The sequence below is a fragment of the Pinus tabuliformis genome, chromosome 5_1 (assembly GCF_031772625.1).
Source record: "Pinus tabuliformis cultivar Carrire ecotype Pingquan chromosome 5_1, CPIR1, whole genome shotgun sequence".
In the NCBI taxonomy this organism is placed as follows: Eukaryota; Viridiplantae; Streptophyta; class Pinopsida; order Pinales; family Pinaceae; genus Pinus; species Pinus tabuliformis.
Window position 1 is genome coordinate 947,831,128 of NC_142305.1, and position 22,343 is coordinate 947,853,470.

At 39.3% G+C, this 22,343-nt stretch overlaps 1 protein-coding gene across 1 annotated transcript in view; it reads right to left on the reverse strand.

The window, feature by feature from the left end:
• Positions 1 to 547: 547 nt before the first annotated feature.
• Positions 548 to 22,343, reverse strand: part of LOC149167905 (uncharacterized) — a 169,746-nt gene continuing 147,950 nt past the window's right edge. Inside the window, exons 6-8 of the mRNA XM_089431613.1 lie at positions 1,233 to 1,321; positions 1,037 to 1,087; positions 548 to 910 (exon numbers count right to left, since the gene is read on the reverse strand). Coding sequence (XP_089287739.1) covers positions 860 to 910; positions 1,037 to 1,087; positions 1,233 to 1,321 — 191 coding nt within the window. The 3' untranslated portion in view covers positions 548 to 859. The remainder of the gene's footprint in view (positions 911 to 1,036; positions 1,088 to 1,232; positions 1,322 to 22,343) is intronic.

Below are 22,343 nucleotides of genomic sequence, written 5' to 3' on the forward strand. Positions count from 1 at the left end.
TAATCACAAAAACGACGTGTAAGTACACCCCCCTCTCCCCTAAATGTTTATTCAATCCCTCCTAAAATCTACTCTGAATAAAATATTTTATCGGGTCCATATAAGGTCTGTTTAAAACTTTAAAAGAATCAGATCCAACTGATGATTGGCTAAATCTCAAGGACAATCATACAAACAACTAGAATTATACTACCAAGCCAAAATGGCATCCAACTTCACCATCCTAAAAAGTCATATTAAACATATATGACCAGGTGACTGCAAGATTCTTGATAAGGACTTCAATCCTCCAACTCATAGAAACATATGCATTTCTGATATTCTAGGGATACTGAATGGAACAAAGTTGCCATAAACACAAGTGAAGCTGCCATAAATTATATCTTTTGCAGCATATGAGAAATGGTTTGCTAACTTTGCAACAAAATAAAACTGAATAAAATCCTATGGTGTTTTAGTCCAACTTATTAGTAGCACTTTAGGTTGAGGATAGAAAGCAATCAAAGTCCAAGTAAAAAGGCCAAGTAGCCCAGGGGTGACAGAACAGTAACAAAAATAGATTTCAAAATGAATTCATGTAGTTCTAATGATCTTATTTTACTGATAGTGCATGACTGTTGCTATATCATTTTATATACAAATAAACGGGAAGAAGAAGATCAATGGAAGAGATATCTGATTTAGCAAATACTTGTAACACAAATGATTGACCTTTCACCGAAAGCATTGACATCATTTGCATTCTTTCGGAAAGTACTCACAAGCCAACTAAACATAAAATCTGTCATAGTCACAATCAACGAGTTCTAGATAAAATTTCCAACAGATAATGGAAGACAGAAATGTCAACTGAAGCCCATCAAGCTTGGGTAACATGTGATTGCTCCTCTGGACTGATAATTGATAATATCTACAATCAAAAAGAGTAAAATGAAGTGTACTGTCAATAGTTGATATAGTTAACCACCATTAGTGGTAACTTTAAAATGACTTGTTGCATGCTTCAAAGCTAAGATTGAAGATGCAGAAAGAATACCTTCTCTGTGAACTCCCTAAAATGTGGTCCTTCCATGGCTGTATCAAGTTCCTATCAAGACATAAGATCGAAGTTTTAAGAGAACATCAATAATCATTAACAACGCATTTGGCATGAACCCCTTAATTTTCATGTACATAGAATAATTGATAAATAGAAAGATGCATGCAAGTATATCAAAGGAAAAATAGAAGACCTCCTCAGCATTTTCAGAGGAATCAATCCTTAAAATTATCTTTTGAAGTTCCTGGTCCTTCAAAATGCTCCGAATTTCATTTGATGCCACTGCAATACATTATGACATTATTGAATATTAGAAACTTTTGACCATATAGAAATAAGCCCCAATATCAGTTTTCTAGTGAGAAAGAGAGCTGAATGTGAAATTGCAAGATGGGGATCAACAAAAAATAATTCAGCATATAAGTACAGATCAGTGATCCCAAAAGAAAGAAAATATACATAAGGAACTCCACTCAAATAAAATATAATAAATCTATGACCAAAAGCTGTAAAATTAACATCAATGAAAGAATGGGAAAGAGATCTCATAGAAGAAAAAATGGTAACTTCAAAACTGAAGTCTTGTAGAAAAGTGAAGCACATCCGAGATATAACATCTTGTACTTAAGACAGGACGATTAAACGTTAATGTAAAAAGCTTGAAAAAGAGAGGTCTTCATAAGAAAACCCAAAAATTCTAATGTTTAGACTAAATAACTAGACGAGTACGAATAAAACATTTTTTCCCAAATATCAATATGGTGTGGAAGCCAGTTCCAATAAAGGCTGCTTTTGTGAACAATGACACATATAAACCACCATCAAACTCAGCCAATGACTTCATTTCCAGAGCTCTATGCACACTGGGATTTGAACCTGAGTCATCATCATGGCAATGCCATGTCTCAACAATAGTTATCAGAACCGGACTGGTCATTGCACCGGTAGACCCCCCAGACCGGGAGCCGGTCAGAACCGTACGGAAACCGAACCAAAAAACCGGTCAACCAAAAACACATAAAATATTCAAATTTTAAAGAAAAACATATATGTTCATGTGCATCCATATGAATCCAAACCATTCTCATTTATATAGTATGTAAGGGTGCACATAACCAAAATAGCACCAAGTGCAATCCATCTATAAACTGAAAATACATCAGCAAGCTAGCTCCACATGGCCTCTAGCATCCAAAAAAAATTATGCTACAACAAATACCTACATATCATCAAAATCATTGCCTATATTGGGATCTTTGTCATCAATATCACCCTCTAAAAGCATTAAAATCAGATAGAAAAATCATAGCATGTCAAGTCAAGATTTTGTTTGAGTGATGGGTGTTGTTTTTAGTAGACTCGTGATAGAGGAGTTCAACAACCAATGCCACTAACATCAAGGTACATAGAGGGTTTGGTGTTCTTGATTAAATACCTAGTTCTATGCCCTCGTACATGAGAAAATCCAATGTAGTGTTGCGATCCCCCCAATCCTGAAATCCTATAAAACTGTTAAGTTTGTTGGATTTTGAGTGAGATCTAAAATTCTACTTTCTCCATATGAAATCCAATGAGGTCAATATCAATCTCAAACACCCTGATTCATTTCATGGTAATGTTAAAAACTTAAGTAAAAGTGAAGTTCTCCTTTATCTTTCATTTTCATTCTTAAAGTAAAAGGATGAAAATGAAAGATAAAGGAGAATGCATTAAAGGAAATTTCAGCCTAAAAGTGGCCTCCTAAGGAAAAATAATAAAATAATAGTTATGAATATCTGAGGGAAAAGAAGAAAATTATTCTTTTAATTGTATTTTTTGACTCGTCTCCTTTTAGGTTTACTCCAATTTCAAGTGTAGACACTCGTTGGATGTGGAATTAAATTTTGCATCCAACGAGCACCCATTATGCATACTTTTTAGAAGACTCACATTGATAAAAAAAAAAAAAATCAAATACATTAAAAACACGTGTTGAACACGTTTTTTAATACATCTGCAATTTTTATCAATGTGGGTCTTCTCAAAAGTATGCACAATGGGTATTTGTTGGATGTGGAATTTAATTCCGCATCCAACGAATGTCTACACTTGAAATTTTAGTAAACCTATAAGGAGATAAGCCAAAAATACAATTAAAAAAAAAAATAGTTTTCTTCTTTTCCCTCCAAAATATTTACATGTACCTCTTTTCAAATTTAAAGGATTTTGATTGGTTTACATATTATGACATGGAAATTACATGGAAATTTCATGGGCACTTTTAGGCTAAAATTTTCTCTAATGTGACTTTTACTTTAAGAATTTAACATTACCATGAAATGCATAGCAATAGTAGGGTCATATGCTTGAATATTAGGCACCTATTATGGGCTTAGTGCCCACCTAAGACAAACATTAAAATACAAAAGCAAAATAGGCCCCACTTGATGTGTTACATGTGGCTTTACTGTACCGAACTAGACAAAAATGGTTCAAGTCATTGATTCGAACCAGTTTTTGCCTCAAAACGGTCGGAACGGTCTGAACCGGCTAGTCCAGTTCGATCCTTATAACATTGGTCTCAACCTAGTCCATGACCCAATATTATTAAGGTTGATTTCAATACATTAGTTGTTCAAAATTGAGATAATTTTTATGAATATATGATGGAAAATTATAAGTATAAATTTAAATTATAGTATCATAATACCAGAGGAATAATATCATAAAAATACTATAATGTAGTAAAGCATTCCATAAAACACGTCCATTTGTGTATTGACAGTAAATATGTTTGTTTATAGATTATAACATACAAGCACTAGCAAACAGTTGTAGGAGGTTTGTGCAAAGGTGGTTCCTGTGAAAATTCGGAAACCCGAATCCTATTGCAGGCACTGGAAATTATTCTCCTAATTGTTATTTTAAATTAACAATTTATTTACTGTTTCCTACAGCAAATACTGAATAACTCACACTGCAACATATACAAATAAAACTGTGGATAAAACAAACACTAAAAGAAATGCTAGCACACACATAAATTTACACAGTTATTTTTGGACCAATGTCCCCGAAAAAAACCCAACTTGGGAAAACCGGTGTAGCAGTGAGGGTTTATTTTATTATGCAGCAGTGAAATCTAAGTACATCTATGGATGCCCAACTGGCAATCCAAACAGCAAGAAAAACTGAGTAAAATTTTGAAGGGAATTACCCTTCTCCCACAGGCAATCTCTGGTTGGACTTTCCCTATCAAAAACTTGGCCTCCTAGAGCACTGTGTTAGCCTCTGCACTGCTCTACGTAGTTGGCTAGACAGCTTGCTTCGAATTGGACTCTGATGAAGTCATTCTTCTACTAGAAGCTGAGAAAATTGTCTCTTCGGCCCTCTGGGACTCCTTCCTGGCCTTTGGAACTGAGAACAAATTTCTTTCTCTCCAAATCGACCTGCTTGACTGAAGCACTGCGCAATCCCTCAGTGTTGCCTCTTTGGGATAATTAGACACACTTGTTGTTGCCTCCCCGGTTCTAGAAAATCTTTCCTCCGGCTCACTGTCCTTGCCCCTGACTCACTGCTTCGATCTCACTGGCTCTCTCTCCGGCAACTGACTGTTGCTACTCTGGAAATCGATCTGCTCATGAAATTGAACCTCTCAAGTGTGTTCTCCAAGCCCCATCGACTTCTTCTTATAATCCTGTGTTGAGACTTCAATCACCAATATTAGATCTTAATCGATGGCTAGGATTAACTTGAAGTTGATCCATGTGGGTTTCTAGAACATTCACACCTTGACTTAATTAATTCTGATTAATTAGTCATATTCCCTAAGTTTATTTAGACTTGGCAAATATTTAAAAACTGACTAATAATCTAATTAAGTCATTTCTAAGCAGAATTTCCATAAACAATTTATGGGTTTTGGAAATCTCATGTATTCTAGCCTCTCCACAAAATTTCAAGGCTAGAACACATCCGATGCTACAAAAACTAACAGTTCCATGGAGAAAACCCAATTCAGGAGGGTCTCCAATGACTAAATGCCATAAGATATATGCAGCCAACTCCTTGGGATATTTTAAAATTTATGATAGTTATTCATGGATTTAATATGTAGGATAAGATTTGAACTCTTTCCTGATATGCAAGGGACAGGAAAATCTGATTGCAATCTAAGAACAGAAGGAGCTTTACACCTTACATTCTTCCCGACTTTTCTTCTGATTTTCTAGGTTACAAACTCTTCTGATTGTTTTTCTCAATTATATTATAATGTCTTATGGTGCATTAGCTTTCACGCCCATAGAAAAATGTTAGCAATTTTTATAGCAATCAACTTTTAGACAGATGACCTCAGACCAATCCACATAAGTATATTGCAGAACATAGAATTTCGTGTGGCCTTCTTTACCTGAGAATTGTGAAGGTTTGGGCGGACCTTATGTAATGCGACCTTACCTTCCTTGTGCACATGGCCCCTTTATTTACACTCGTTACAAGGGTTGGGATAAACAAACATTCTAGCTCAGGAAAGATTTTCAGAACTAGCAGTCGAGACAGGAGTCTCCCAACTTTCAAAGAAATAGCAGGAAAGAGGGGAAACACTGAGAAACCAGGAGATAATAGAAAATAGGAAGGAATCTTCTATTTGAAAAATAGAGTATATTGTCATTCACATCAAAATAAGAGAAGTTTCAAGTTCATTCAAACATAAAGCAGTATTGCAGTCTATAACTTGAATCTCAATACATAAATGAAAAGATTTTCATTACTAATTAAAATTTGAAATCTCATACCCATATTCAATAAAACATATATATATATATATATATATATCCCCAACACCCTTAAATGATAATGACAATATTTTAAAAATTTTAATAATAATGAAGCAAGAGATATGTGCCCAATTGTCAAGTGCTTCTCTTCTCTCCAGTGGTGCATTATGGTGAAGATCATCATCATCCATTGGCAATAATCCATGCATTTTCTCCTCTATTGTGAAGTGAACAATATCAAACAACCCATCTATGTTTGTAGTCCCCTCGATATCGACAATTTGTTTTTCATCTTCTATATGGACACCCCAGCAAGCTATTGGTGTCCCTGAATCCCTGCAAATAATTTGGTCAGTTATGTGTCAGTAGTCATAGGCCATTGTGTACAGAAACCAAATTTTCTACCCATTTTGCAAGTAACTTATTCCTCTAAAGGGAACAAAAAATATGCCCAACATCCTTTCACATGCTAAGTCGCTCACAGACTGATAACAAAAGTTGAATAGCCAACTGCTAAATCTTTGGAGCTCAATCTCCATGTATCATGTACCGAACAATTTGTTCGGTTTGAGTCATTGCTGCACTATCTTCCCATGTCAACCTTGAACCAAATAAGCTCCTCAAGGAAACAAAGGGCAAAAAAGGTCTTTTACAAATAATGAACTCTCAAAGAGGATGATAAACTTTCTACAAAGCTTCCAAGAATCTTTCCTTTAGTTCCAAATCATAAATATATAAGACCCTACCAGCCTCATCTTCATACCATTTACAATTCAAAACATAAGTTGCCACATGCAGTGGGGAGTTCAGTTTACACCACCTCTCCTGAAAGATAACACTGTTTTTGGCATAAAGCTCACCCTTCAGATCTTTTGAGTCTAGTCCCTCCAATTACAATTTCAATAGTTTCATATAGACCTCTCCTAATGCAAGGGAATCAGTGTCTAAGTATCTAACAGCCATTATGCAGTGTTCCTTAACCCTTGAAAATTGAAAAACAATCAGGTATACATAGAGTATAATTGCAAATTAATCAAAAACTAGAGACAATAAGATAAAATATGTAAAAAGACCCTTCTATACATTGTTTGAAAACTTGGACTCAGACTTCAACTCAGCCACCTGTCAACTCGACTTTTGACTCAGACTGGGATGTCATTCCTTTTCCTGGTTTCTCTTATGGCGTGGTCAGGATGGACTTCCAAGGTTGGAGACAGCTAGGTCATAGGAGCAAATTTACGCCATCAATGGGCCCAAGGACTTCTAGAGGGGCTTTATGGGGTTGAGGAGTTTTTATGGGATCTGATGGCATTCGCTTGGCATAGTCTATCATCCACTCACCTTGCCTTTTGTTCCATTGCATTCCGACATCTTTCAAAAAATGGGGTTATTATTGAGCCTAACTCCATTAAATACACTTAAGGTGGCATTCCGGGAGGAATACTTGACGAAACACCTTAGTGTAAAAGCCCGTTGGAACCAGAACGAGAAGATTTATGGGATGAGATGGTGGGAATTGATTTTTAGTGGCCTAAGGAGTGATGGTGACCGATTTACTATTTTCTCGAATTAAAAGGGTATTTTAATTAAATAAAAGGAGGGAAAATGTACTAAGTGATTAAAATAATAATAAAATAAATGCTTTTAGAGGGGTCCATGAGATCTATAAAAGAGGAGGAGACCATTTGAAAACATCTTGGATTTATGCATGTTGTCTTTGGTGAGGTCTCGAGAACCTAGTTCCCAGCTTCTATAGCCCCATGACGGAAACCCTCGGGCTTGCTATTGTATGTTGGACGGAAACCCAAAACCCTTGAGGAGGTTTCACCCAGGAATCTCACGATGCTTCAATGGGTGTTTTGGGAGAGAAAATCAGCAGTAGCAGTATTGGGAATTGGAGCAAGAATCACACAGAGCTCCAATTTGGGTGATATTTTCAATTACAGTTTGGAGGTTGGGTTAGCATTAGAACAAATTATATGGAAGCCAATTTATTCATCTCAGTTATGTCTATGTAATCTTATGCCTAGTAATAAAATAAAGTTGAGCTTGTTTCCATTTATCATGTTATTTGAGATGTCGTCTTTTTACTTGTCATATTCTACTGGCAATTTTCTGTTAAATGGATACAATTTCTTTTTATAAAGAATTTTGTTGAAAATTAGCCAAATATTCAATTTGGGATATTACAGCGATATCAAAGTTGTGCATCCTGCCAGCCTAAGGGTTTTTTTCCACATCTGCAGAAGCCAAATCTTCAATATATTCAAGGCTCTAGATCCCTGAAAACTGAGTAATATTCTAGGGACCAAAAACCCTAGCCTAAATTTCTCAAACCAGATCGAACTAATTTTGGTGGGCCTGAGAATTGGAACTCCATGCAACTTTTTTTTCGTGAAAATTGGCATGTAGGGTACTTTATCACGTCAAATTTGACAAGGGGAATGTAATACCTTGAGACACAGCGGAATTAAATTGTCAGAATGTAGGGTCAGTTTTGCATGAATCGCTACGCAATTTGAAGGACGTAAGGGACCAAGAGCCACACCCATTGTTTTCGTCAGGCCAAATTTATTTGTTGCTAGGCAACTAAAAGGGCCAAATCTGGGTATTAAATGTTGAGAAATCTAGGGGCAACTAGATTAGGTGATTTCTCTTCTTTGATAACTACTTGTGATGTATTATTTACTTAACTTGATTAGCTTCTTCTTTTCACTTGATTATGATTAGTGTGCTTATCATCAAACGACTACCAAACAATAAAACAAGAGGACACAAGATATAGGCTATCAGTCAGGGCCAAAACCTCTCCTCTTGAGAGGAAAACCCGTAAGAACTCTTCTCTTCTTATAGAAATTCAAATGACAAATTCCAAGACCTAAGACTCTTGTCAAAGTCCCCTCCAAGACCAAGTCAACCCTTTTCTCCTTGATGAGATTTACTTTCAGCAACTTCGACCCCCAGCTGCTTCTTCTGCAATTTCGATGCCCAGCAACTTCTTCGACCCCCTGCAACTTCCTCTGCAAAAACCCTAGATGCACATGTGAGATCAATTTGCTTCCTTTCCTTCTTTGCTTGGATAGCTTTCTCCTTCTTGAATACTCAATCAACAAACTTAGTCTTTTTCTCACCTAATTTTGGTCTTCCAACTTAGTTGCAATTTGGGTCTTCCTGCTGCAAATGATGCCCTAGTTTCCTCGCACATGTGAAGGATATTAGCCCAAAAAGTATCCCAAAAACCTTTGCTTTCTTCTTCTCCTTTGGTAGGTACTCAGTTTTCTTTTTCGTCCTTCTTCTCTTCTTAGATCGAACTACTTGAGAGTTGGATGGATGCCTTCCAAGTGAAGTTGAAGTCTCTTATATATAGGCTTCTTTCTAGGTCGAATTGTTGCCTTTAGGCTGACTTGTCCTTTCATAGAGGCCGACTTGTTCTTTGCACCATGATGAGGTCTTGGAGGGTCTTTGACTCTAGATTTGACTCAAATAAATTTTCTTTACAATATATAGCATGCCCAAAAGGGTCTTCCATACATGACAATGACTCTTATGACTTGTTGACTCAATGACGAGCTCTAGAAGCACTCAATGGGTGCTTGACCTATAAAATAAATAACCTTGAGCATGAAACCCATGCCTCAAAAATAACAATAATAATTTTATTTTTCCTTTACATCAAAATACATAAATTCATGATTACATATGTCACTATGAAGACTGAACCTAGTTACATATTTCAACACACCCTCTTAACTTGGGAGGTATTCATAATCTATACAAGGTATTTGGACATTCTCAAACTGAATAATTCTCATAAGGAGAGTCAGATTAGTAAGCCACCTCATAAGCTATCTTATTAGCTTATATCAGAGCATCTCATCATACCAACCAGCATTGTCACATAGCAAGGCCTTGAGTAACAGTTCTATCTCTCCACAAGATCAGAGTACCATGCTAGCGAGACCAATGACTAATAGACACCATCGTCATTGTCTCTCAAGGCACATACCCCACCAGGGTGTTCAAAGGGTATGTCCTTTTAGGACAATTCCTATCTTGGAATAGCACATCCTCAAGGAATTTCCTCTTCAACCACTCTTACCTATTGGACACCCTACGACATTCTCAAAAAGTATCGGAATCAATATCAGATGCTTACAAAATCCTCCATTCTTTCTTCACAATATGAAGACAAGAATGATGTGTCTACCTCTCCCTTTCAACTAGGGAAGATATATTCATTCCTATAAAAGGAATTGTTAAAATATGAAAGTTCTATGCAGAAATTTAAAAAATTCTTTGCAAAAACTTGAAAGTTCTATGCAGAAAACTAAATGTACTTGCAGAAAATTGAATGTACTTTGCAAAAAACTGAATAGAACTTAATGTACTTAGCAGAAAGTTGAATGTACTTTGCAAAAAACTGAATGTACTTTGCAAAAAATTAAATGTTCTATGTTGTTACAATTACTTAAAATGTAGATTTCTTCTTCACAACTTTTTAGATCAGCAATTATAGATAGAACATAAACTTAAAGATCATATAAAGACAGCCAAGCAAAAATATGAGACACTGAGAGTTAGGTCCAATGACCAAGGAAAAACCTACGAGGGGAAAACCCAAATGATTCTTCTTCTATTAGATTTCTTCAATTGTTTAGCAGAGTACAGAGAGAGAGAATGAGAATGAATAAAGTCACCAATCTCTGATCAACTTGCAGCTAAAGTGTTCTTTCTCTTTGCTTGAAGATCTCCTCCTTCTCTTGATCAAATTTTGTCCTTCACACTTGCTCCAACTCTTCCCTTGCTCTTACTCTTCACTTGCTCTCACACTTCTTTTGCACACACTCAACACTAACTCTCATTTTTTACAATGAACATGCTACATCAACTCTCACTTGCTCTTGCTTAAATAGATGAGAAAGGAGAGGAGTTACAAAATGAATTCATGCCTTGAGCCAATAATAGGATAATTGAATTCCATGAGGGAGGAGTTACTTGAGGAAAAGTGTAACTCATCCCAAGAATAAAGAAAGAGGTACACATGTCTTGAGGAGTTGCAATTCGAATTAAGCAGAGAGAGAGTTACACTTTATGAGAGAATATTGGGTGAGAGTTACAAATCGAATTGAATGAGGGAGTTACAAGTGCATTTAATGAGGAGGAGTTACACTTTTGCCATACATTGAATTAGTGAGGAAGAGTTACATTCTCTTAAGTGTGGAGTTACTATTTTATTCCAAGAGAGAGGTTCAATTTGCCAAATAAGAGATTCTCAATTTAATTTACTTATTTCATGAGAGAATTCGTTTCTATTAATCCATTAAAGGTGAAAGTCTTGGGATGAAGCGCCTCAATGACCTAGAATAGATCTTGATATATATATATATGAATAAGGTTCTGAAACGATACAAGGAGGATCGAATCTCTACGACAGCAATGGCTTCGTTTCGTTTGCCCTGTGTATGCCAATCTTTAGGTGGTTCCTCAAGCCCAAAGCCTGAATTTGCACGCCTAGCACTGGCTTTCGTTGTACTGTCGAGGGTAAGGGTTTCATATTCTTTGCTGAAGTTAGGGTTTCTAAGGAGATCGAAGGCGAAAACCAGGATGGATCTGTTGCATGTTGTAGTTCCTCAGTCAGCGCTTTTAGCTAATAAAACACCGATCAGCTTACATGGGTCAGCGTTGCCTTTGAGATGCTCGCAGATCATTCCCTCGACAGTTTGCCTAGACGCAACAACTGATGAAGACGACACTATCGTCCCTTCAGGGATAGAGAAGCCGCTGCAAAATTTTGCAGACAAATATCCTGCGCCAATTATGGTTTCTTTCCTATTTATGTGGGTTTCTGGAATAGAGATCGGCGCTGTTGTAGCGAAGCAAACCAGAAAATGGGGATATAATAGAACAGCACAAAGCCCCCACAGGAAACCGATAGCAGGGCTGGTTGAATCTGAGAAGAGGACAATATTTTGGCTCCGACTCGATCCAGAGAGAGAATACACTACGGAAGATCGATCCCCATTCAGGTCAATGGTAAGTTCTTTCCTCCTGAAACAGGGCGATTTTTACGGTGAAGTACATAGATCTACCGCAAGGTTAGACCCTGGTTCTTATCAACCAGCCGTCCAAAAGAGTAAAGACAAGAGAGCGGCTATCTCGTCGGAAGGGGACGCGCATGATTGGACCTGGGACGTGCGGCCTACACACCAACAGTCTCCTTTTGGCCATGGATCGCAGCATGCAGCACAGTTTGGGGGTCATACAGCTGCCAAGACACCCCTTTGGCTTGAAATACAGGCCAAACGTGCTGGAGAAGAACAGAACGGCAAACAAAATGCAGGTAAAAATCTCAGATCCACAACTGACCAAATGGTTTTGATGCTCAATAAATAGATCTATCTGCACCAAACCCAGATCTGGAAGCCTGATAGCAAAAAGCCTCCGCGCAGCTTTGGATCACGGCCTTAGACCATATAACGGAACTGGCAACAGAGAGAGGCGATGATTGTGCCAGACCAGCAAAACATCCAAACATTGAAGCCTGAAGTACATGCACCGAATATGCTCGAAGGAAGAAAAATTACTCTCTTTATCAGATCTATGGGAGGGGACACAATATGCATCAAGATAGGGAAATGGGAGACGACAAAAACACTCAAACAGAAGATACAAGAAAGGACTGGAATCCCACCATGCAAACAACTCCTGATCTACACAGGGAAAGTACTTCAGGAGGAGCACGAGCTAAAAGAATACGGTATTGGCAACGACTCAACCATCAGTCTTAGCACAAGACTTCGCGGAGGCTGTTCCAGCACAAGCTCAAAAGGACCTGCTTCTTTCAAAGATGCAGTAAAAGGGAAGATGGAACCACAAGCGAAAACAGAACAACAAGCTACAACCCCAGGAGCCTACATTATTGAGCAGACAACACAAAACCCTGCATTAACAATCGCCATACCTGAGGTAAATGAAATACATGCTGATTATTCAACTAAAGCAGTGATATGCAGGTTTAATGGCTTTTGGCCCAAACCGGAAGCCCTTCGTCAATGGATTTACTCCATATGGACAGAGAACTACGATCTCCATCTCTGTTCAAAGGGATTTTTTATTGTCAAATTCGACACCATAAAGGACAAGGAATATGCATTGAACGAGGGACCATGGTTCTGGGGTAATGCTGGCCTTTTTATGACATCTTGGTTCCCGGATTTCAACCCAAACAGCATGGTGGTTTCCAAAATGCCAGTGTGGGTAAAATTATTTAACTTGCCTCTACACTTTTGGCACAATAGAGTATTGGAAGGCATCGGCAACGCCTTGGGGACATTCTTAAAAGTAGACAATGAGCGCCTATCCAAGGATATCTATACTTTTGCCAGGATCTGTGTGGAGGTTGATCTCAGCCAAGGTTTACCAGATCACATTCTCTTACTCCATAATGGAAAGCAATGGGCACAGCAACTCGATTATGAAAACACTGCCTTTCGCTGCCCCATATGCCGACAAACGGTCATCTTTAGAGTGCATGTCCCCAAAACAAAAGAGATAGGAAAAGAAGACAGCCACCAAAGCCGAAAGGATGGCAATTTTCAGCCACATGGGCAGACGATATAGAAGAGGAAAAGAATACAGAAACCAACAGTATACTTCAAGAAGCAGAAGATGGAAGAAATAATCCAGAAATCAGCAAAGAAAGCATTCCACACAACTCACAAAATGATGAAAATCTGATTGAATATGCAATAGATCCAAAGACAAGCAACCCACAGCAGCAATGTGAGAAACACACCCCTGGGCAAGAAATTGGAGGCAGCAAGCGAGCATACTCTACAGCAAGCTCAGATTCTGAAAAAGAAATCGTGGCTTCCACAAACGAAGCACAAATGACTATTGTAACAGCCATGCCCAACAATGAAGGTTGGCGGAAAGTGGAAAAAAAGAAAGGTAGGAAAGCATAGATAGACAGTTTCTTTATTACTAGATCCTGTTTCCAGCAGGACAAGTTTTGATATAGCATATGCTATTATAGCATCTACAACATGTAATTTTACTCAATATGAATAAAATTACGATTTTTCCAGTGGAAAAAAAATAATAATAATACTAGTAAGTGTAAAAATACTAATTCTTGACTTGTATAATCATGATTGATTTGATTTTAAAGTGGATTCCATATGTCAAGATCATCCTTGATCATTTAGACATGACTTTCTATTTTTGGAAAGTCACTTCCAAATTGAGATGTGACTTACTATTTTTGGAAAGTCATATTAGAATTGTTAGAAATGAAATTTTATTATAGGTGGTTCAAACAAAACTGAAAGATATGATTTCTTCTAGGAAAAATTCATCCTTGAGTTGTCAAATTTTAACACTCCCTCTCAGCTAGGGAGGAATTTCTTTTTGCATCAAAGATCTTTGCTTCCTCTGATCTCTTTCATTCATCTTAGTTCAACTCTGCTCTGTAACATCTATAACAATGAAGTCGCAATCTAAAGAAGAATCATCCACTTGACACAAATTTGGAAAGGAAAGGATCATCACATGTCACATAGACAAAGATTACACTCAACTTATTTTCATCTCAAAAAATTAGATGATAGAACACAAGGATCACATAGACAAGACAAACAAGTCACACAGACAAGAATCAAACACAAACAAGTGTCAAGTGGTGGAACACCTACATTCTAGACAAGTCTCACTACAACTATGTGTTATAGCACCATTTACCACCCTTGGTAGATTTGATGCTCTATGATATGGCCTAGGGCAACCCTTCCCTACCAGACTTGGTCTAAAGTCTAAAAAACAATGTTTTAAATCCCATACACGATTTTGCACTGTATAAAGCATGTGTACACGCGGGTCAGTCTATACCCAACCCGTGTATGTGTTAAAACATTAAAAAATATATAATCTCACTTAATTCGAGCGGAGTTTACGGGTTTGACCTGATACTCACCTACTACAGCTCGTGGCCCAACTGTTTCCCAACTGAAAAAACTAATTTAGAGAAATATAAATAAACCTCCATGGGAAGGCCTAAAGGAGGAGAAAAGATTAGATATTGATATTATAGTTGATTACATCCCTGATCAAGTCTGAAGATATCTCTGTGCCTTCTGCACTCCCAAGTCATAGGAAAACCCTGTTTCCTTCTTGAGATGTCCATTATCCCTTCATGACATCCTTGTGTATACTTATGGAGGAGGATTGCTAATGCCTGGGTAGGATGGATCCAGGGGACAATTTCGCTTGGAGCCGTCGGATGACTCAAGTTGTAGTTCTTCCATATTTTCTTTAGCTTACATTAATAAAGAAGTGATGTCTTGTTCCTGATGATTATGGTCTTTATGCATTAATTTATGTTATGATTTGCTTATAAAATCTTATGTTAATGCTTATTTGCTTATTTTCTTATATGCTTATATGATCTAACTCTTATATCATGAACATGCTTTCTATTACGGTTGTTGTATATGCTCTGCTTGAAAGAGTTGCAGATTTTAAGGCATTGGAAAAAGCAGAGGGTTTGGACCCTACAGGAATGAGCTCAAACGTAGGACCTCCAAGTAATACCTCTTCCTCCTACTTCAGTGGTTTAAGTATTAGCACTGCCTGTTTGTATGTCTCTTTATGTTGTATGTCCTCCACTCTATTGGGGTTCTCAACCCAAGACCCTAGGGTGATTCCACCCTGTTGATAGTGCTCGACCCGCCAACATGTCAAGGGGATCTCCCCAGTAAGAAATCCCAATTAGACCTCAGACCGTTTGGTGTAGGAGTCCCAGCAGTGGGTGGTAAGGTAATGCCTTGACCGCGATGTCACACAGAGGCAAGTAAGATAACTCTGTCAGTAACAAGGGTGTGACTAATGTAGTGAGTCAAAGAATGAGTATGAGAGGTTTCAACACTTCAAAGGGGGAGGAAGGTGAAGGTGAGTTCCAGGTTGAAAGGGATCAATCCCAACTCAACTAGGAACACACCACACAAAGGACATGCACAGCTTCTAGCAGAGAAGTTGACATGAATGCAGCAGTCCCAACATACAAGGTAAGATAACACGAACAGCACTCACGAATTAGTCTGAGACGAGTGTGACAATTGATATAACAAGGTTCAGAGAAAGGTCTGCCTAGTGTCCGGTAGAACAGTCGACACGGATGGTAACAACGTTAACAACATATGCAACAAATTAACAACAAGATTCATATAATTGCATGTGAATTAGTTCATACACAAGTATGTAAGTTAAACAACATATATCATTAAGGTAACTGGAGCAATCCAACTACAATAACAACATATGCATGAAAATGTGTTGGCTTTTATTATAGAAAGAAGTGTAAGTCACAATCATACAATACACCATGTAAACCTGCTAGCCCTATCAGTAGAATGTCACAGCCACATCCGCCTACTCCTCCAAAGAGATGTACTAACTCCATGCAGTGGAAAAGCCAAGGCGCGTTACAATATTGTCCAAGCCTTCTTCAAAATAGTCTTAGTAGAAGCTTGGCTGACCAAAAGCCTATACAATGAGTTATGGGGGACTATTTATAGCAAAGGGTGGGGTGACCCTTGACATTCCCCTTTGTGACAGTTCAACTACCCTCATGACTCATCACCTATTCTATGACTATTACATCCAATGTTGAAGTTTCTAAGTCTACTTAGTTAGAAACCCTCCATGCACTTTATCTGATTTATTCCTACCTACTTGTTATGTTACTTAACAAGTTATTTACAATGTAACTATTGAAAATAAACACTAGTGCATGCTCAACATATTACAGATCAACAACTAAAGGAAACAGAAACAATCACACCATATGACACCATTATTTTTGGGACAATGTCCCCGGAAAAACCCAACGTGGGAAAACAGGTGCAACTATCTGAGGGTTTTCTTATTAAGCAATATTAGAGTACAATCTGAGTGTCGAAACTGGCCTATCCAACGGAGAATTTCCTTGGCAGTAATCCCTCTCACTTTGAGACAAATCTTCTAGCTGAAACACCGGATAATCCTTTCGGCAGCTCCTCAGCACCAATCTGTCCCAGAAACCCTGGCGTCAGCCTTTTCTAGACTGCGTCAGCCCCACTTTGCCCAGTGCTAGCCCTGCGTCACCCTGGATGGGTCTGCGTCAGCGTTAGGAGGCCTTGCGAGAGCCTTCTTGCCCTCTGCGTCAACAATGTTGGCCTCTTTGAGGCTCTGCGTAGCTCCCAGCTGCCTCTGCACAGCCCTGCATGAGCCCTGGCTGGCTCTGCGTCACTCTCCCCGACTACTGCGCTGCTCTCTGGGCACTATCTCTGCCTCTCTGTCTCTCTGTACTCAATGCCCCTCAACTGCAACTCCCGATCACTAATTCTATCTCTCTTAGCAAACCCCACTCTAGAGAATAGAATGACTGATCACTTTGGTGTGCTCTCCAAGTGACCCTCAAACCTCCTCTTATACTTTTCCTGTTGACATATCAATGGCCGAGATTAAGTCCCTAATCAACGGCTAAGATTGGATCTGACTTGATCCATGTCTTTTGGACCATTTTAACGTAGTTTCATATTAATACACATTAATATTTTATTTTCCCTAAGTTTAGACTTAGGGACTCCATTAAAAATATTAATTATTTTAATATCTCCTGAACTGTTTAGAATCTGCCCAAACCCTTTCTGGGTATTAGAGATCTCATGTGCCCCAACCTCTCCACCAAATTTCGTGGCTAGAGAACATCCGATGCTACCCCAAATCAACACTCCCTCTTAGCGAGGTTTGTGCTCTAGCAATACTCCTCACTGAGTATTACTCTGATCATCCAGCATCGGTCCCTATGCTAATGTTAGGTCTGTTGCCCACCATCCTCTGCACTGTTATATCCTGTACCACTGCCCATGGTTCTACCACTGCCACTGCTGCATCCATACCACAGCTCCCTCTGCATCTGTGCTGCTACTGGTTCTTTCTCCCAGCACTGCATCTGCACTGCACCTCCTCTCATCATGTTGCATCGTGCTGCCTACTACTGCACTGCAATTCAATTACTGAGAAGTACGTAACTGATCTCCCAACTCTGACCTCTTTGTTGGACTAAAGACCCTCCTGATGTTGAAGCTCCCTCTGCCGCTGGCAAGTGCTCCCTCTCTGACCTCTGCGCTACTGCAACAACTCTCTGCATCTCGCACTATTGCACACCTCTCTGTGCCATCCTGCACTAGTGCAACACTCCTGTGCCTCTCACACTGTTGCAGCCTGCTAGCCTCGCGCTGTCTCGAGACTCCTGCACTGTAGCTCTCTCTTCCCCTCCATCCGCATCCGTCTCTACCCGACTCAGCCAGACCTGCTACTCCTCTTCGGGGCTCCCGTAGCAAGGTCTGATCCAAGAGGTTGGGTACCTCAAGGATCCTGCCCCTCATCGCCTGTAGTCTGCCTGACTACAGTTCGATGTCTCCCCACTTCCACTCAAGTGGTGTGTGTGCACTCATGGCACAGTCATCGTCTGTCAACAATTCCTTCTCTGCCCGTGTTGGCGCTGCCTTAGTCTCGGAAGATTCTCCATTACTCTTCTTCCTTGGACACTGGGTCGCATAATGACCCAGCTCCCCATAGTGGAAGCACTTGATCTTGGAGAAATCCTTCTTCGTCCTCTTTTCCTGCTTTCCCTCAAGATGCTAGGGAAACATCTTCCTCCTCCTGCTTGACTTTGATCCCCTTGTTGCTACTTGTCTTCGACTCTCGTCTGATCTCTTCCTGGCGAAGAGCCACCCACATCTCATCCCAAGGTGGGAGTGTCCCTCTACCCAGTATACTCTGGACAAATACCTCCCAGTCTTTTGAGACAGCATTCAGGGTTGTCCTCGCCATCAACTCTTGATCTGGTGTGGCTTCTATAGCAGTCAACTGATCTCGGATCTCATTCAGTCCTCCGAGGAAGGTGTCAATCGGTTCTCCCTTCTTCATCTGATACGACCTCAACTGATTGTCAAGTGACATTCTTCTCTGCACAGAAGCATGCTGGTACAATTTCTTAAGGGCCTCCCACATCTCATATGTCGTTTCCTTCTCGGCGATGTGTGATACTACATGGTCCTTGACCCCGTCAAGGATGATGCTCTTGGCCCTTGCCATTGCCTCCTCGTACTTGTCATTATCGTTGGGGTCAACTGGGATAGCTAAAACCTTCAAGGCAAAGTTCTTGACACGATTTCTGTCAAGTACGGATAAGATTCTAGCCTTCCAGACTGTGAAATTCAGTGCTCCGTCCAGTCTATCATGTCCTCTTACTCTGTGTAGTGCCATGATGCTCTTCTACTTCCCTCTTGGAAGTTTTCTGTTCGACTCCTCCAAGTCTCTACTCCCCGTCTGGAAGTTCTCTTCTCGACTCCCTCTGAGTCCCGATTTTCCTCCTGGAAATCCTTCTGTCGTTGTTGAGATGCCCCCTACTTTGATTGTCTTGTGCAACCGCACCACTGATCTAGGTTCCTCGGTTAGAAACCCTCGGTAGCAACTCCCTCCTCTTGGCCTTGCTCTGTCAGGAACTGTTCTAACTACAGTACCGCACCAGCTCCACTTTGCAATATTCCCACAACCTTCTAAACCCCAGCAACCTGAAGGTGAGAGCTCCTAGACTCTGCGCAATCCCAGCACCAGCAACAAGGCCTCCCCAACCAACTGCATCAGCCCTCCCAGCTTCTACATGGCTCTGCGTGAGGCTCTCTTTGCCTTCCTTAGCCTTTGTGTTGCCTCTTCCTGACTCACCCTTGACGATGCAGGCACTGCGTCACCCTTCCCTTGTTGTTGCTCTGCTAGAAATAGCTTCTATCACCTCGGGACAATTATTTTCTGCTGCTTTTGCTCTACTCGACTGATGTCCTTAGTCCTCTTGTGATCTGCAATCACGCTCTGATACCATGTTGAAGTTTCTAAGTCTACTTAGTTAGAAACCCTCCATGCACTTTAACTGATTTATTCCTACCTACTTGTTATGTTACTTAACAAGTTATTTACAATGTAAATACTAGTGCATGCTCAACATATTACAAATGACACCATTATGTTTGGACCAATGTTGCAGAAAAACCCAATGTGGGAAAACCAATGCAACTATCTTAGGGTTTTCTTATTAAGCAATATCATAGTACAATCCGGGTGCCGAAACTGACCTACCCAACAGAGAATTTCCTTGACAGTAATACCTCTCAATTTGAGACAAATCTTCTGGCTGAAACCCCGATAATCCTTCCCGCAGCTCCTCAGCACCAATCTGCCGCAGAAACCCCAGCATCAGCCTTTTCTGGACTACGTCAGCCCCTCTTTGCCCAGCGCTAGCCCTGCGTCACCCTGGATGGTTCCGCGTCAGCCTTAGGAGGCCCTGCATCAGCCTTCTGGCCCTCTGCATCAGCAACGCTAGCCTCTTTGAGGCTCTGCGTAGCTCCCGGCTGCCTCTGCATGGCCCTGTGTGAGCCCTGGCTAACTCTGCGTCATTGTAACGAAAAAATTATATAAATAATATAAATATAATGTAAAAGATAATAATCATAAATAATAGTTAGTTAAGCTAGTAATTAGGTTGAAGAGGCATGTCTAATAGGACATGACTCTTCATGAAGAGACACTTGCCTGATATATAAGCAAGCCTCTCGTTCTCATTGTAAATTATCATTCTTATTCTTATTCATCTATTTAATATATAATATTTGTATCCTCATGGATATCTTGATATTCCAAGTCTTTTGGAGTAATTAATTTGTAGAAGGAACTTTGTTCGCTTCATTTGGTATCAGAGCAGTTCGGTCCTCTAGGTTGCTTAACCGGTGCACAGAGCTCGTTCTCCGATCCAGGTCCTTGGCTATCGAAATTCGTCAACCGTGTTGCCGTACAATTGAAGCATTTTGCTCAGAATTTGGGAGTTTCTCCTTTTCTCCGTTTTTCTAGGCCTTTGGCCATAAAAAAAAATAATAAATAATAAATAAATAAAATTAACCAAAAAAAACATAAGTAAATAAATTAAGAAAAGAATATTTAAAACTTTTTACATGGAGAAGCCCGTGGTTTTAAAAACAACCCATGGTAATTGCCCATGATATTTTAAAAAGTTAAAAAAAAAAAAACAAAACAAAACAAAAAACATAAGGAATACATTTTACTTTTTACGTGAAGAACATTTTAACGGAGGTTTTAAAAGACGTGGCCTTTACATTTATTAAGTGGGGTGACATTAAAAATTTATCAAAGAAGTAATTAAGTATATAAAAAAAGGGACCAATTTATTATTTAAAAAAACAAGTGAAACTATTATTATTATAAGATAATAAAGTTATTTTGAAAAGGGGTCTTAATATAAAGAAATACATACATATATAGATGGCAACAATATAAAGGAGTATTTTTTTTAATAAAAGGGTATTCAAGTTTTAACAATCCACATTAAAGGAGAATATTTGAAAAGTATATATAGAAGAAATAAGTGATATTTTATAATAAAAATAGCTCCAGTTGACATACTGTTTACGTAAAAACATCAAGGCAAAAATGGAGACTAGTAATGAAAGGTTTCCCGAAACCCGTAGTACATATGTTTGCACACTATTTAACATCAAAGGATCACTCGCAGGAAGAGACATCATAATCTCTATCAGTCCTACTAAAAGAAGTAGTTATGTTAGTCTTAAATGTGTTAATCTAAGATACCGGATTCGTTCATACCCCCTGGCGAATCCCGAATCGGTCGAATCCGACACGATTCTGGTCGGATTCGTGTCCAAATTGAAGGGCACGTCGTGTCATTTTCTGACACGTCGTGTCACTAACGTGCCGCAATTTTCCCAAATCGTGTCACGATTTTTGTGCGTGTCCTGTCTTTCTTATTCGTTTTGCTAGGTTTTAAACGGCTTGGTTGACGGGTATGCAAAGACAGTTGGTGCGGCAAGTTGTGTTGTTGCGGCGAGACAAGGAGCGGACTCTCAGCGCTGAGCGAGGAGAATCGACCTGTAACCCGTTGACAGACAAATAAAAATAATAAGCATCTGTAGTGGGATTGATTGAAGTGCGGATCAAGCTAGACCCTCGATCTACGAGGTCAAAGGCATGGGTAATAGTAACTGACATTTGATCCACATCAAACCAATCCAGCCGCGTTTTTCGTTAATAGAAATAGATTTTGGGAACAACTTTTCTTAATTAAGTTTGGAGATCATGCTAACATAGATTAAGCAATCGTAAAACGAAAAAAGAAGGGAAAATAAAGGGGATTGCAGTCGACCAGGGATCAAGCCTGTGGGAAAGAAAAACGTAATGAAAATTAATTGGTTTGAACAGAAAAGAATTGAACTGAATACTGACCACGAAATGGGCGAGATTGACCATGGTCCAGGCGGTGTCAGCAGTGCATCTAATTAGAGAGAGTACGATGATCCATGTGAAGACGAGTATGAGAATGTAGGCCGTCCACACGTCGGGATACTTAAAACATGATTTTCTCTTGTTGAAATTCGGTGAAAGCACCACCTGCACGTACAGGATCCCTAGCCCGATGTTCG